We start from the raw sequence: 15284 nt of genomic DNA on the forward strand, positions 1-15284 counted from the left end.
CACCGTTGGAAACGCAAGCCACAGTCAAGAGTTTGATGAAATAAATTCACAAATAGCAACCTTAGCGCAACCGATCGCTAATGCAGCCTTAGTAGATTATCCACGGAAACAATTGCAAGTCAAAAGCAACGTTTAGCTTGCGGTTAAAACCATCGCTGCAACGAAAGCCGGGTATCCGGAATGCTTTTTGCTGACTACATTGGCATGTTTGGGAGTGTGAGGAACGGTGCGAAAATCACCGCTAGGCTGGATAATCAAATACGTCTTCGACGAAACTAGTTGAGAAATTCTACGTCAAACTTGAAATGTTGGCCAAGCAAATACGGCGACGACGTTGAAGTTGTCACTTCACTCGGTGCCGTTTTCCCTCGACGTCGAAGTTGCGCACTACGGCCGACGCTCGCTTCTGCCCGACAGGAACGGGCCTAAGCGCGGATCGGTCGGATCGCGGGGGTCGGAGGTCATCGTGGGCGAGCGCCGCTTCCTGTTTTCAGCAGGCGGCGGCGGCACCGGGAAGCTCGGCCGACCGAGACTTCCTGCGCCGCGAGCTCGAACAGATCTTCTTCTTTGTGCATTTAGTCAAGTTTGGAACGGAAAGAAAAGTGATTTGGTTTTTCCTGTGCCAAAAGGGGACGAGAATCGGAAAATACACAAGCGCCGTGTGTTGAATTAAGAACTTTAATGATTCAACAAAAGGCAAACCAACATAAAAATACTGTACAAAAACGCATACAAGTTGAATTAAAACAACAACAACAACAAAAAAAGCAATTTCACTTCTGGAATGTTGACTGCAGATGAGCTCTGTAGGCTGGAAAAGGAAAAAACAATTCCCATCAGCACTTCTCTTTCGTGTTCATTATTACATTTCAAATGGAATAAAAAGGGAAATTTCGTCATGACTTCAAATTTGGCTTCTCACGGTGACAAGATCGACCTGCCGCGAGGCTATTGTTGCACTTAAGCGTAAAAGTAAGCGCACGACAAAAACAGATACAGCAGTGAGCGGCGCGACTGCAAAAATAATTGCATTTAACCCCCCCAACATTTTGAATAAGCGGGACTATACCGACAATGATGCATATTAAAATGATGATATTAAAGTTTGATTCGGACTTTTTCTTCTACTCTTAATGCCTGCACGACACTGCCCCCGAGAGGCCAAGGCGTGCACAGCAGGAACGGCATCATTTGAACTGTTCTGGTTGCTCTTTCGAAAGTTGACTTTTGGTAGCGGAATGAATACACTTTCGAAAGCCATGAATAATAGTGCTTATTATTCATGATGATTTTAATGTCAATCCAAAAAGGACCGATTCTATTTTCCACGACGGCCCTGAGCGGACGACAGCATTTCGGGATTTTGGGGGGTAAAAATTCCCCCAATCGACTCGGACAAACGGCGTCGGCGCGCTCACCTTCTCGGTTGGCCCAAAGCGCCGCGGCCGTCGCGTTGAGCGGACTCTCGTTGTTGGGTTCTGGAAGGAAAAGCCGAGCGGAAGCGGGCGAGGTCAGAGCGCGTCGGGTCGGGGGTCGTTTACCTGCCAGCAAGCTCTGGATGGACAGCAGGACGGAGCGCACGTCCAACAGCGCCGACCACTTGTCCTTGAGGATGTCCAAGCAGATGAAGCCGTTGTCGTCCACGTTGGGATGAAAACACGGCGACAGGAAGCGCACGCGCGGCGCCCGGTACGGGTAGCCCGCCGGGAACTCCAGCGACAGCTTGTAGCACAGACCCTCGTACACCTGAAGGCCGCCGACGTCAGCGCCGGCCGAGTCGCACGCGCGGTCCGCCGACGCGCGGCGAGCACCTACCGTGTCCCGAGCGCCGTCGATGGTCCCGATCCACTTGAAGAGGTTGTCGGACTCGGGAAAGGCCGAGATTCCCTCGTCGCCCGCCATCTGCACCTCGCAAATAAAACAACCTCACGTGTACGTTCTTCAAGTCCGTAATTTGCTTCGCCGTTCAGCCCGGCGTTGACATTTGGTATAAACATTAACGAAAGACAAAAAGAATACAAATCCAAATAATCCAGATAATCGTCGTAATCTGCAAAAACATTTGCCATTTTGAGGGGGGGCCCCAATTATTCTCCATTTTATAAAGTCACAGAAATACAGAAGTTTACTCTGCCAAATACCGGAATTGGCCTCCAAATAAAAACAATATTGGTCGAGGCCGAAGAGGAATAAACATTTAAAAACCAGCTTCAATTATTTTCTTAAAATCTCCTGCTTTGTAATTGATTTAAAAGATTCATTAAAATCTATTACTTTCTTTCACTAAATGGAGTCTAATGTCAATAAAAGAGACATTTTATTTTCATTGAAATAATTTCAACGAGAAATTAAAGAGGAGGAAGTTTTTTTTTTTTTTGTTGCATTAACTTATCCAAATTTGTGTTCCTTTTTTCCTGTTTTGCATTCATCCATCATGAAATAATTTGTGAATCGACTCACTTTAAACAATAAAACAGTCAAGTTCTAAGTTTTACAAATACATTTTTAAAAATTGGTCAATTATAAAACATAGCATCAGGTATTTTCCTATTAGAATTCTTAAATTATGTTTAAAAAGGAACTGGCTCCAGTTTATTTTGAAAAGATTAGACAATTTATGCATAAATACTGTGAGAAGAATTTGACTGACGCAGCGCTACGCTTCCCCCGTGTGGTGTGGAGGTCGAAGTGCAAGGACTTTCTCAACGAGAAACAGGAAGTGCACTCACCATCAGCGTCATCAGCTCCTGCTGAAGCCTGCGAAACAACAATAACGACATTTTGCTGACGAGTGCGCTTTCATCATCATCTCCCGAAGCATGCAAAGCAAACCCAGCAGACATTCCAACAGCCTCTTCCCTCTCGCCGTTAGCTTCCTAAACATTTAACTTACCGCATCATTGCGACATGCTGCCAATTTTCATTCTACTCAGTTTTATCACGCTGCACGATTTGCCGATCCGTTGTTGACTAATACTGGCCACTCTTGTTTGAGAATTCTCTGCACCATTTGCACCATCGTCACTGTACCGGATGAGGAATCATTTGCACAGCTGTCCTGATATCAACATTACCGGTAAGCTTTCATTGCTCAATGACTCGCCGCACGTGTTTTTTGAGGTCCTAAATGTAAATCGTACGAGATCGGACAGCTCCAACTACAGGAGACAAATTCCAAATTTTTGACAGACTTGGCAAATAAAGAGGATTCTGATCAGCTGGAGGAAGAGCCAATAACACCACAAGAATCAGAATCCTCTTTATTTGCCAATTGTGTCCAAAAAACACACAAGGAATTTGTCTCCGGTAGTCGGAGCCGCTCGAGTACGACAACAGACGGTCAATTGACAGGGAACGCTTTGGAGACACAAAGACATTGACAAAATAAAAAACAGTCACTGAGCAGTAAAGGGTTGAGAGTTATCTGGTCATGCCGGTACATTTTATTTATTTATTTTTGGACAATTGTGCAAAAGATGCAGAGTCCTCTAGCACTTGGAGCAGTTGGAATGACTCATATTGCAAAAGTCCGGCGCAATGAGCATCGTGCAAAGGCCGCCGAGACTTCAAGGAGTGTAAGCGCTTTAAAGTGAAGAAGAAGAAGAACAAGTTTTCACCGTTTGGTGACGGATCCTTTGGCGGAGCTGGCGCCCGCCTCGCTGCCCTTCATGGCGGCGGCGTTGGATCCGGCCGAGGCGGCGGCGGGGTCCAAGTTCTGAGAGGCCATCGGCGTCGCTTGGAGCTGAAGAAAAAGCACAACAAAATCGAGCGCGAGGCTCGCTCGCACGACAAGACGATTTCTTCAAACGTGAAACTTTAAATCCTCATTTCAAAACCCAAGCACAACGGAAACCAAAATCCCAAATTGAAACTTGGAAAGACTTAAAAAGGCAAACTTGGGACCCAAAACCGAAACCAACTAACGATTACTTTGATAATCGATTAATCTTTAGATTCTTTTTTTTCAATTAATCAAAGCAGATTAAAAAAAAAACTAAATTCCTTCCCTTTATGGAAAAACAGAACATTACTTCAAATTGTTGGTGCAGAAAATGCACAAACAAATTGATTATTACTTGGGCTGCCATTTCACAAGAACAAAAAAAAAAAAAAAAAAAAAAAAAAAGTGACCGAAACAAGAGGACTTCGATCCTACTAAAAGAAAATGGCACCAAACAAGTGATGACTCAGGAAGGTCACCTAAATCTTCACACAACACATGTATGAGCGGTAGCTTCAGTGGAAAGAGTTTTTCGTCAATATTATCACATTATTGTGGCCAAATTCCATTCTTTGATGTTCCAAAGTTCCACTTTGAATGTTTAACCATCATTACAGTTATGCAACATCGGAAGTCGTCCCAGAAAGTTAAACTGCAATTATTTAACTTAAAAAAAGACGCTGTTTCAATGTGTGAATTACAAAACGTCCAAATGTCGACAACATGGAACTTCAACATTCCCGCTGTTAGCTCCACGAGCTAACAGCGTCAAGCTAGCGCGTCTGTGGTCGCACGACGGACGCGGCGCAAATGTAAGCTCGCCGTGGGCACATTGGAGCGGCGCCTCGCTGTACTCACCTTGGCGTGTGCGCCGAAGTTGAGTGAAAACGCAAAAAGTTCGCTGGTTTCGAATGAGCCGAGCGGCGCTCCGAGTTTAAACGGACGCCGGACAGCAACCGGCGCGCTGAGCCAATCGGCGGCCGACGTTCGAATACAAAACTCTTCGTGGTAGCCAATGGAGGAGCCTCCGTGAAAAGGCGGCCGTTAGGATTGGACACGAGACACACCCGGAAGTAGATTCTCCCCAATGTATGCCACTTCTGGTTTGTTTTTTCATAACTTTATTTGAACGATTTACTACGTACATTAGTACGGAAACACATTTACGCGTGAGTGTGTCGGGCTAAAACAAAATAATAGAAAATAGTCTGATAAAAAAATACTACGTATTTGGCTATAGCTCCAATCAATTCAATACATCTAGGAAACATAAATCAATAAACACCAACATTGCTTGACTGAGTTGGGCCAACCGTTCCACTCCAATCCATTCATTTATTTTATTGTACTTATTTGATTATTATTGAACAAGATGCATCCCAAAATGGTGGCTTTGGTTGAAGTCAAATGCAAAAAGGATCAGGTACATTCACACATAAACAAAAAAATAGCAAAATAAAATGATCTAAGGCTTTCCACATAGAGTAGTTTTATTCCTCAATTAAATAAGTAAAATGAATGTTCTATTTGTCACCACCTTCAAAAACGGTTTCGCCAGTCAATCATTGATTGGTTTATGTCAAACAAATGTTCGAGGACGAGAAAAGTTTGAGCAAATAGTCATTATTTGTACTGTACATAGCAAGACTAAAAGACTTTCGGGCTATTGCAAAGAATCCATTCGCCCGTTTTCACGTTTGATGAAAGCCCACTTGCAGTACCGCTCCAATCCGTGGAGCGGCGTTCCGCAGCTGCACGCAGAGAGGAAATGCTCGTTGGCGGCTTCCGGTCGGTGCTCATTTCGATTTCGACCCTTTTCGGCTTTTGCCCGTTCATTGAGCGAGATGAACGCGCCTCCCGCTTTCGAGTCCTTCTTGCTCTTCGAGGGCGAGAAGAAGATCACCATCACCAAGGACACCAAAGTGCCCAACTCGTGCCTGTTCACGCTCAACAAGGAGGACCACACGCTCGGCAACATCATCCGCGCGTAAGCATGCATGCTAACCGCGGCTAGCAGCCTAAGCGACCATCAACGAATTTGACTGATGCTCCAAATGTTGCAATGATGATGATGGCCTCGTCTCGATTGACTACCGAATGTAGAAGACTTTTCTATTTTCTGTTCTCTAAATAGCAACCGAAGGATATACGCGGGTTAATAATGGAGACCGTCTGCCCTCTAGTGGAAGAGCATTGAATTTAGAGGTTTCACAATTAATTACTCCACATCTAATCGACTATAAAACGAAACAATTTCGATCATCGTTTAAAGCCTCGTTTAATGTATAATTGTCCAAATGCTCGGGATTTTTCCGATTTCTGAAGTCCTCCATAGACCCAGACTTTTTTTTTTTTTAATAAGACATTTGCAAACATCTGCTTTTACTTTGGAAAACAACAATTAACATTTTTGCCAATTTTCGAGTCGACCAAACAAGTAACTCAATCAATTTATGTTTGTGCATTTTCTGCACTGTTAATTTGAAATGTCCTGTCTATGAGTAAAGAGATGATAAATAATACAAATAATCGACAGTCAAATCATTGTAAGTTGCGGTTTTAATTGAATTGTTTTGCCCGTCACTATGTATCGCTGGCATAGACAGATGAACAAATATAGAGTTATAGTCGCTAAGTTTGGTAAGAATTGAAGTGAAATTGGATCATTTGTTACGGCACACTCATGTCACAAACACACACGCACAAGCAAAGCAGTAACGGCTTCTTTATACTCGTGCTGACGTCACTGCGGCAGTTTGCCTCCAAGCCGGGGGTGTCGCTACAGGTGCTATTGGCTCGGACGCCGCACGGTGGAGTTTTTGTGCCATTTCCGGTAGCCGTTTTTACTTTCCTTTCAGTAACAAGGAACAAAGCAACAACAATGGCAATCGCGACAGCTGCAAAATCGATCGAGAAGGCGGCGACGTAGAACCAATGGGCACGCTGTTACGTCATCACGGCATGTGACTAAAAGGGAACAATCGCGAGAGATGATCTCCGCGGCGTTCGAGACGTAGCAATTATTTTTGTCGGCTGCGCGGCAATTCGTCGCGTTCGGGAGTGTAAAGAGACCTTAAAAGTGCAAATAAAAACAAAGCCCGACCATTATCCACACTGCCCCCCGCAGGGCAGCTGTGGCTACACAAGGAGCTTACCACCACTAGGGTGAGACGTCTTCGAGTGCCAAGAAAAGGGTTCGATAAATGGGATGGCTTTTTATCATCTCTCAAGTCGGCTTGTAGCATTAGGCGCCACAAAGCCCTTCCTGCACATCAATAATGCTGTCAATATGTTGTCACTTCAAGAGGGGTGTTTTGAAAAGCTGTTTCGTATGAGTTATAAAACGGTCATGATAAAGACGCTGAATGAGATAATAATATCGTGACTATACGGGGCCAGTACCGCCGCAACTCAACATTTTGCCTCAAATAAAAGTCAAGACGATGACGTCGCTCGCGTGTCCCGTTTTGCGGCACAGGCAACTCCTGAAGGATCCTCAGGTTCTCTTCGCCGGGTACAAAGTTCCTCATCCTCTGGAGCACAAGATCGTCATCAGGGTGCAGACCACGCCCGACTACAGTCCTCAGGTGACGCACGTGTTACACACAAGACGACAATGTTACGTACATTCCATGTAACACAGATGACTTTGGAAAGCTACCCTGTTGAAACTGTTCGATGACTTTCTCGAAGTAAGAGAACTGCTTACATTTTGAATGAATGCGTCAATAGGACCTTTGGCTCTTCCCTCGGGGGGAAAAAAAACGGGATTCAAACCACCGATGATTCTTTTCGAATTGAGCACGTATGTTGTGTCTTTGTCAGGAAGCGTTCACGAACGCCATCACCGACCTGATCAGCGAGCTCTCGTTGCTGGAGGAACGCTTCCGCGTGGCCATCAAAGACAAACAGGAAGGCATCGAGTGATCGTGATGTCACTTCCCCCTCGCCTTGGAAATAAAGCTGTCCAACTTTTGTGACAAAGTCAAATCAAAGGTTTTCTAAATGATGAAATTGTTGAATTTTGAGAAAAGGAGCTAAAGTGCACCTTGTGCATCCGTGCGGTATCGAGGCTTTTGATTGAGGTTCTCTAGTCCAACGTGATTCAAAACTTCACGAGTGGTTCTCGGATCCATCGCAACCGGGCTACAACGGCGCTTCAAAAACAGTTTGCGGAGTACCACCATAGACTTCAATGGTTCAGTGTAGCGTGATCCAATCCAGTCCAGTTATTTATCGAGCGCTTTAACAACAACGCAGTTGCCCAAAGCGCTTGACTGCGTAAACGAAACAAAGACACAAACACGGTACTCAAGACTAAAAGTAATTCAGCCTGGTGTGTCAGAAATGTTTGCTTTTTGACAAGACCGGCCCGACGTGCTTCCGCAAATCAAAGTATGGGTTCAAGCAAACGTGCTCGCCAATCGGAGGCAGAGTAGGGCGGGTCTTAGTATTACAGCGACAACAAATCCTGCCACAATCTGCCAGTCTTGGAAAATGGAAACTAAAAGTATTACAGCATTAATTGAGAAAGGTGGAAAAAGAACTGGCGCCGATGCAAAGAAAGCCGTCGGGGAGCTCGGGACGACCGTTTGCCACAGCGCGTACGTCGCCATAAAAGACGGCAAGTTTTCATTTCAAATTGCGCAGCCTCTGCTCGATCTTTGTCTCCCATCTTTTTGAAGCTAAAACGCCGTCAATGAAATGTATCACAACAACACGCTCGCCGAAACGTAGAGCGCGTTGGTCCGAAACACTCCAAAATAAGTCGGCAATTTGCGCTCGGCCGCGACCCCTCGGAGGGGTTTCAAAACAGCCGTCCATCCTCGCGGGATTCCAAACAGAAAGCATTTGAAAGTCCGAGCGGCGCGCCACACAGAGACGCAGCGCAACTTTTTATTTCGGTCATATTTTTCCTTCCCGAAACACGGAAAGGCGAAGCGGTCGCCACGAGCGCGGCTTCAGGGTTCCGTGCCCCTCTGAGCCGCCATCAGCCTCTGCATCTTCTCCACCATCCACGCGGGCACCGAGAACGGCTTCATCTCGTCCAGCTTCACGTCCGGGCAGTCCCTGCGTGCACGCGCAGCGTGAGGCGTGGCCACGCCGGCGTGGCGGCGGCACTCACCTGTACTCGTCACCGCGCGCCAGATCCTGGACGTCCTCCTCGATCAGCAGGTAAGCCTGAGCGACCGATCACACGCGCAAGCGTCAATGTTTGCGGCGGCGGCTGTCGCCACGGTAACCACTCGGCCTCACCATCTTGCCGCCCGTCGCCCTCATGTGGTGCCGCTCGGCCAGCCACTGCTTGTCCTTGGTGTCCGCCGCGTACTGACGAGTGCGCGGCAGACGTCAGCGTGAAAACTGCGATGCGGCACGCGTGTGCGTGCTTGTTTACCTTAAAGAGGTCGGCGTGTTTGATGTAGATCCGTCCTCTGGTCCCGCCCATCCCTAGCGCCCTGTCACGCAAAATTGACACTTTTTTAACTCACACAAATTTGGACTTCATTCTCCCATGAAAAACTTTTATATTAAAAGTACTACAACTTGATTTGCATAAAATGACCGCTTTTTCTTGGCAAAAAACTCTTTCATAAGATCAGGATTTTGTTCAATTCGATTTTTTCCCCCTCATAAAATGATGGCTTTTAAAACTATACTATTTAATGATCAAATATGCTCATATTTTCGCTTTCTTAAAAATACAACTATTCTCATCAAACGAGCACTTTTTCCCTCAGAACTAAATTTATTTTGGGTGGACAAAATTAATCTCATACTACTTGATGAAAGTTAAGGGCCGGGACGACTCACTTGTTGGCTCTGGAGCCCAAAACAAACGTGCTGCTTTCACTCAGTCTGGAAGGCTCCCACTAAACGCCGCAAAACCCAAAAATAAATACATAAAAAAAAAAATCTGAAGCAAATCCATGTTAGCATGCTAGCGGCGCTCACCTTGGGTCCGTCTCGCTTGACGGCGTCGCACTTCGCCTTCACGCTGCCAACGCGCGCACACACACGTCAGAGCGTCCTTATTGTCACCTTCAGCCTCGTGCGTCGTGATACTCACTGAGTGGCGAAGTTGCAAGATCGCTCAGACGCCATTGCGCCGCTCACGCGGTTTTTCCTCTGAGGATGACAATGACGCATTACACTGGGGGGAAAAAACACTCAAAACACAAACAATATTAAAAACAAGACAGTCAACAAACTACAGAGACAGTCTTGACAAAAATCTGCTTCCATCTACGAGGATGATGAAAATGAAACGAGGGCGGACATTTCAGGAGGATGACGATGATCCAAAACATACTGCCAAGGAAGCTCTCAATCAAGACAAAAAGCCAATCACCTGGCTCGAATCCAATCGAAAATCTATGGAAAGAACTGAATATATATATATATATTATTTTTATTTTTTTTGCGACCTTGCAGTCAGACCATCTGCGAGGCCGTGAATGTGACTGAACATGATTGGATGATTTTTTCTTTTGTTGCATTCAGGTCAGGATCAGGAAAGGACCAGGATGACCGTGGTAATCAGGATCTGAAAAGTGTGACAGGACACCAAAGTACCTTTTTGGGGACTGGACTTCCTCTCTGGCTGCAGCCGTCTTCGGAACCTCGGGAACGCTGACAATAGAACCAACAAGTAGAGTTGGACTTGAAGACCACTTGCATCATCAAGCATGGCTATCGTTAAGATTTTAACCAAACTACAACGCTTAACAATACTGCTCATCCAGCTCGTACTTACTTGTACTTTGAAATTATGTATTCTTTTAAAACATCAGAATTAACATTGCTTCCCTTTTTGAATAAATGAACTCGTCTTGCAAATCTGTCAACTATATTAGTGTGTTGGTGGAAGGTGTTTTTCGTGGGTCTAGCTTGCAGACCTGAGGTGGAACTTCTGAAAGAGCAACTAGCAGCTCTTTCTTTTCTGCATATAAACATGCGGCTCTTTTGCCAACTGTTTCTCAGGTCGCTTGCGTTCCCCTCTTTCCTATTTTAACGGCGTCGCCTTGGAAAATGCAATGTTTCACTTTCTCCACCGTGCCTGTCAACCGCTCTGAGTGGCGTTTGCACGACCGGCGGTGCGCTAAATGTGAGACATTGGCACACTTTCAAGTACGCTAACATGCATGCTAGCGTATGTTTTACAATGATACGGTGCGCCTTATGGTCGCAAAAATACGGTACTTGTTTCTATCATCCAATGAAAATGCGAGCCAAGCGACCGTGTCATCCTGCCGTCCCTCTCCAGGCACGACCCATCAAACTTTCACGGTCGGCTTCCCCGCAAATGGATGAGTCAAATGCGGAGATGGTGACGCAACGAGAACGGCTCTCGCGTCAATGCTCGGATGCTACGTTAGTGTAGCAACAGAACCTATACCAACAAACCCACACGTCAACACAATATGAACAAATATATGGTTAGAGTGGACGTTTTTATGTTATACTACAAACCGTGACACGGGCGCAGGAAGGAGAGACGATTGTGGAAATGATTTTTTGACAAAAAGCTTCAGCTTATTGCAAGTTACAAACAACATCGGAGAGGTAAACGATGGAAAATACATTTTCATTTCTGCGAGACCGTTAACAGAACCGATACCGCAGTCTGTCATAATTCCGCTTTGACAGCCCGGGGCTCGGTACCCGTCCCGGCGCATCGGAGTTCGTCCGTGTGTCCTGCCTACCTTGACGTTGGCCTCAGACGTCGACTTCTTCACGTCACTTTCAGGAAACAACACCTTGGCCTGTGGTGGTAACCATGGCAACAAACACACACAGGAAACAAGTCACTGATGTCATCGTATCACAATCACAAGGACACACAAAAACTCATACACACACAGCGTAATGTCTCTTACATGTTCCAGAACATTCCTGCACGCTTCCGTGATGAGCTGATCCGTGTGCACGTCCTCTCCGACGTTCTCCTTCACGTTCTGCGCCGCCTTCTCGAAGAACTACTCAAGCGACAACACAACCCCGTCTCACACGCACGATCCCACGCACACATGCCAGCGCGCACGCACACACACCTTGTGGTATTTCCTGAAGACGGCCATGATGTCATTGTTGAAGCTGGGCTGGAGAACCGCCCTCAGGAGATCCATGGACACCTGGGGGTCTGTGTAACTACACGCGCGCCCATACAAGTGAAAAGAAATCAACAGAAATGCTCGCAAGTCAGTAGACATCGACAGACGTCAGCAGAAAGCGGCGGAAGTCAAGAGAAGTGAGCCCGAGTCAACTCGAGCCAGTCATTCAAAGTTGCACGTAGCAATTGGGAGGAAACATTTGCTAGTTTTACTGACCACTTTGGAATTTTTCGATCGTACTGGATGTACATGGGTCATTTTCTAATACTTTGATCAATGACAAGACACTTGCCACAAAAACATCAATTCTATCCATCCATCTTCAGCGCTTCTCCCCACTGGGGTCGCGAGCTGCCGGAGACGGGGTACGCCCTGAACCAGTCGCTAAGCAAAAAATGTGTACGCCGCCTTGGTTTTATAGGCTAAGTGACACCCATGGCGAAAGAGCCGACTCACTTCACAATAAGCAGCGTTTGTTTGGCAAATAGTAGGAATGTCCCAATCCAACTTTTTCTCGATGCGGAGGAGCAGACCCTACCCGCCAGGAGGAAGGAAATAATCGCTTTTTTTTTTTGGGTGGGGGCACAGGGAAGTCAAGCTACCAGGGCAGCTAAGGAAGTTCCTGCAAAGGTTCCTAGCTTTTGGCTTAAATGTCTTGTGCGGAGCCGATCGGCATAAAATGCTAACTATCGGCCGATACCGATCACACCGATCAGATCGGCGTAAAGTCTATTAAAAAACGGAACGGATGAATGGCCTTTCCGATCATTTCAGTGGGGAAAGATGATTTAAGATACGACGTGGTCAGTCGATCCACATATTCGTCTTAGTGGGACTGGTGAGGCTAGGAAGTAGAGCGTGTTGCTACCTGACGGTCACGTGTGAGCGTCGTCCTCTCCTGTGAACATGTCTGTGTTTGATCATCAAGTTGAACGGATTCTAATCCAAACACAAACAAACAACATTAGTTGTGTTCACCAATAAACGTCAAAAATTGCGACGTGTTGGTCGTACCGGTTTCCGCTGGGTTCCGTCCGGCTGCGGCCAGTTCGTAGTTCGTTTGTCTTCCATCGCCGTCAAATCGATTCAGCTAACAAGCTAAAAAGGGCTAAAAGCTAACAGCAACTCAAATCTTAAAAGTCCAATATGAAGACTCACGCCGAGTGCAAACGAGTCGGTCCTGCCGAGGTTGGCTCGTCGAAACAAAAACGTCTCCTTTTGATTTGGACTTCTTGTATTTCTCCTTGGAGCGAGTAATTTTGGAGGCGTCGTTTCAAATTCAATATGCAACGTTCCCTGCAACCAAGAATTTCCAATGTATTCGTATTTATGAACTGAGTGGAGTGAGTGAGTCACTTTGGACTTTTCGTTTCCCGGAAACGACGCAAAAATCCACTTCCGCTTTTGTCAAGTTAGCAATCCTATACCGAACATGCAGGCACAGTGTGTCTGTTCGCTGCTTCCGGTGACTTCAGCGTAAAACCTTATGGTTTTAATATTCACGACATTCGCAGTTTTTTTTCCCAGATCCATTTTACACAACATGCAGCAAATATTAGTTACACAATGCTTAAAAATAGTCGTAATACTCACATAACCACACCCAATCCCTTTATAGCCTGAAACATTACATAATGGACAGACCATTCAAATGTGAGAAGCCATCCTGCTTCAAACGCTCCACCATCATCCCAGTCCCCAAGAAACCTGCAATCTCGGGTCTGAATGACTACAGGCCTGTCGCTTTGACATCTGTGGTCATGAAGTCCTTTGAACGTCTTGTGCTGGACCACCTCAAGAGTGTCACAGGTCCCCTGCTGGACCCCCTGCAGTTTGCCTACCAAGCGAACAGATCTGCGGATGATGCAGTCAACATGGGACTGCACTTCATCCTAGAACACCTCGACAGTGCAGGGACCTACGCGAGGATCCTGTTCGTGGACTTCAGCTCAGCGTTCAACACCATCATCCCTGAACTCCTTTCATCCAAGCTTCTCCAGCTCAGCGTCTCACCTGCCATCTGCCAGTGGATTACCAGCTTTCTGACGGGCAGGACACAGCAGGTCAGGCTGGGGGAGGCCACCTCATCCACACGCAGCATCAGCACTGGGGCGCCCCAAGGTTGTGTCCTCTCTCCGCTGCTCTTCTCTCTCTACACGAACGACTGCACCTCAGCGAACCCGACTGTCAAACTCCTGAAGTTTGCAGATGACACCACTGTCATCGGCCTCATCAAGGACGGTGACGAGTCTGCATATCGACAGGAAGCGGAGCGGCTGGAGCTGTGGTGCGGCCGACACAACCTGGAGCTGAACACGCTCAAGACTGTAGAGATGATCGTGGACTTCAGGAGGCATCCTTCGCCACAGCTGCCCCTCACGCTGTCCAGCTGCCTTGTGTCAACCGTCGAGACCTTCAAGTTCCTGGGAATTACAATCTCCCAGGACCCGAAGTGGGCGACCAACATCAACTCCGTCCTCAAAAAGGCCCAGCAGAGGATGTACTTCCTGCGGCTTCTGAGAAAGCATGGCCTGCCACCGGAGCTGCTGAGACGGTTCTACACGGCGGTCATCGAACCGGTCCTGTGTTCTTCCATCACAGTCTGGTTTGGTGCTGCTACAAAAAAGGACAAACTCCGACTGCAACGGACAATCAAAACTGCTGAAAGGATTGTCGGTACCCCCCTACCCACCCTTGAGGACTTGCACGCTGCCAGAACTAAGACAAGGGCGTGCAAAATCCTCTCGGACCCTCCCCACCCTGGTCACCAGCTCTTCCAGCTCCTTCCCTCAGGTAGGTGCTACCGATCAATGCAAACTAGAACTAGTAGACATTCCAACAGCTTCTTCCCTCTTGCGATCAACTTCTTAAACAGCTAACTTACAATTCCATTACAACAAGCTGGCAATTTTTGGACTTGAGTTCGTTGTCACATTTCTGTATTATGTATTACTCGTGCACTCACTGTAGTTGTCTCGCCGTGCTGCACTATTTGCATATAGTGGCCACTCATGCCAGAGTAGCATCTGCTCCATTTGCACACTGATTGAGGAGTATCTGTAACATTTGCACAACCATTGTCCCAGATTATCGCAGTACTCGTCACTTTAAACCGCATACACTCCTTGAAGTCTCAGTGCCCTTTGCACAATGGTCATTGCACCGGACTATTGCAATATTAGCCATTCGAACTGAGGACTCTGCATCTTTTTGCACAATTGTTGTTTGTTGTTGTTTTTTGTCAATGTCTTTATGTCTCCAAAGTGTTCTGTAAATTGACTGTCTGTTGTACTAGAGCGGCTCCAACTACCGGAGACAAATTCCTTGTGTGTTTTGGACATACTTGGCAAATAAAGATGATTCTGATTCTGATTAGAAGAAGAAGAATCTTTTATTGTCATGAACACGCATGCATGCACACGGAATTTGTTCTCTGCATTTTACCCATCACA

General features: G+C 46.5%; 3 protein-coding genes across 6 annotated transcripts; 1 reads left to right on the top strand and 2 right to left on the bottom strand.

Moving 5' to 3' along the window:
- Nucleotides 1-664: 664 nt before the first annotated feature.
- ube2c (ubiquitin-conjugating enzyme E2C) lies at nucleotides 665-5393 on the bottom strand. Of its 2 annotated transcripts, XM_061785554.1 has the most exons (7): nucleotides 4580-5393; nucleotides 3618-3742; nucleotides 2730-2757; nucleotides 1816-1902; nucleotides 1542-1746; nucleotides 1419-1478; nucleotides 665-811 (listed from the first exon to the last, which is right to left on the bottom strand). In XM_061785554.1, the coding sequence occupies exons 2-7, from the start codon at nucleotides 3725-3727 to the stop codon at nucleotides 774-776; spliced, it is 528 nt and encodes a 175-aa protein (XP_061641538.1). In that variant the 5' UTR covers nucleotides 3728-3742; nucleotides 4580-5393; the 3' UTR covers nucleotides 665-773. The 2 variants fall into 2 exon arrangements, with proteins under 2 accessions (XP_061641538.1, XP_061641537.1); XM_061785553.1 differs by having other exon boundaries at nucleotides 1542-1902.
- Nucleotides 5394-7716, top strand: polr2j (RNA polymerase II subunit J). The gene is made up of 3 exons (XM_061785555.1): nucleotides 5394-5708; nucleotides 7200-7308; nucleotides 7547-7716. Exons 1-3 carry the CDS (start codon nucleotides 5422-5424, stop codon nucleotides 7646-7648), a joined length of 498 nt encoding a protein of 165 aa, XP_061641539.1. The 5' UTR covers nucleotides 5394-5421; the 3' UTR covers nucleotides 7649-7716.
- An 855-nt stretch (nucleotides 7717-8571) lies between these two features.
- LOC133483799 (deoxynucleotidyltransferase terminal-interacting protein 1) lies at nucleotides 8572-13442 on the bottom strand. Of its 3 annotated transcripts, XM_061785547.1 has the most exons (13): nucleotides 12847-13433; nucleotides 12701-12771; nucleotides 11773-11869; nucleotides 11599-11697; nucleotides 11425-11484; nucleotides 10295-10351; nucleotides 9789-9847; nucleotides 9674-9716; nucleotides 9533-9591; nucleotides 9117-9177; nucleotides 8978-9049; nucleotides 8847-8902; nucleotides 8572-8791 (listed from the first exon to the last, which is right to left on the bottom strand). In XM_061785547.1, exons 1-13 carry the CDS (start codon nucleotides 12901-12903, stop codon nucleotides 8683-8685), a joined length of 900 nt encoding a protein of 299 aa, XP_061641531.1. In that variant the 5' UTR covers nucleotides 12904-13433; the 3' UTR covers nucleotides 8572-8682. The 3 variants fall into 3 exon arrangements, with proteins under 3 accessions (XP_061641531.1, XP_061641529.1, XP_061641528.1); XM_061785545.1 differs by having other exon boundaries at nucleotides 8847-9177; nucleotides 12847-13442; XM_061785544.1 differs by having other exon boundaries at nucleotides 8572-9177; nucleotides 12847-13440.
- Nucleotides 13443-15284: the final 1842 nt, after the last annotated feature.

The sequence above is a fragment of the Phyllopteryx taeniolatus genome, chromosome 9 (assembly GCF_024500385.1).
Source record: "Phyllopteryx taeniolatus isolate TA_2022b chromosome 9, UOR_Ptae_1.2, whole genome shotgun sequence".
Lineage (NCBI taxonomy): Eukaryota > Metazoa > Chordata > Actinopteri > Syngnathiformes > Syngnathidae > Phyllopteryx > Phyllopteryx taeniolatus.

Bases quoted from the DNA above. Each gene is read 5' to 3' on its own strand.
- polr2j (XM_061785555.1), top strand. From the start codon at position 5,422: ATGAAAGCCCACTTGCAGTACCGCTCCAATCCGTGGAGCGGCGTTCCG. The intron at 5,709-7,199 runs GTAAGCATGCAT...TTTGCGGCACAG, and splicing joins CTCGGCAACATCATCCGCGC to GCAACTCCTGAAGGATCCTC. The intron at 7,309-7,546 runs GTGACGCACGTG...TGTCTTTGTCAG, and splicing joins CGCCCGACTACAGTCCTCAG to GAAGCGTTCACGAACGCCAT.
- ube2c (XM_061785553.1), bottom strand. From the start codon at position 3,727: ATGGCCTCTCAGAACTTGGACCCCGCCGCCGCCTCGGCCGGATCCAAC. The intron at 2,758-3,617 runs GTGAAAACTTGT...GTTGTTTCGCAG, and splicing joins AAAGGATCCGTCACCAAACG to GCTTCAGCAGGAGCTGATGA. The intron at 1,903-2,729 runs GTGAGTGCACTT...TGCGAGGTGCAG, and splicing joins AGGAGCTGATGACGCTGATG to ATGGCGGGCGACGAGGGAAT.
- LOC133483799 (XM_061785545.1), bottom strand. From the start codon at position 12,903: ATGGAAGACAAACGAACTACGAACTGGCCGCAGCCGGACGGAACCCAG. The intron at 12,772-12,846 runs GTACGACCAACA...TGTTTGGATTAG, and splicing joins ACGGAACCCAGCGGAAACCG to AATCCGTTCAACTTGATGAT. The intron at 9,848-10,294 runs GTACTTTGGTGT...TGTCATCCTCAG, and splicing joins GAAGTCCAGTCCCCAAAAAG to AGGAAAAACCGCGTGAGCGG.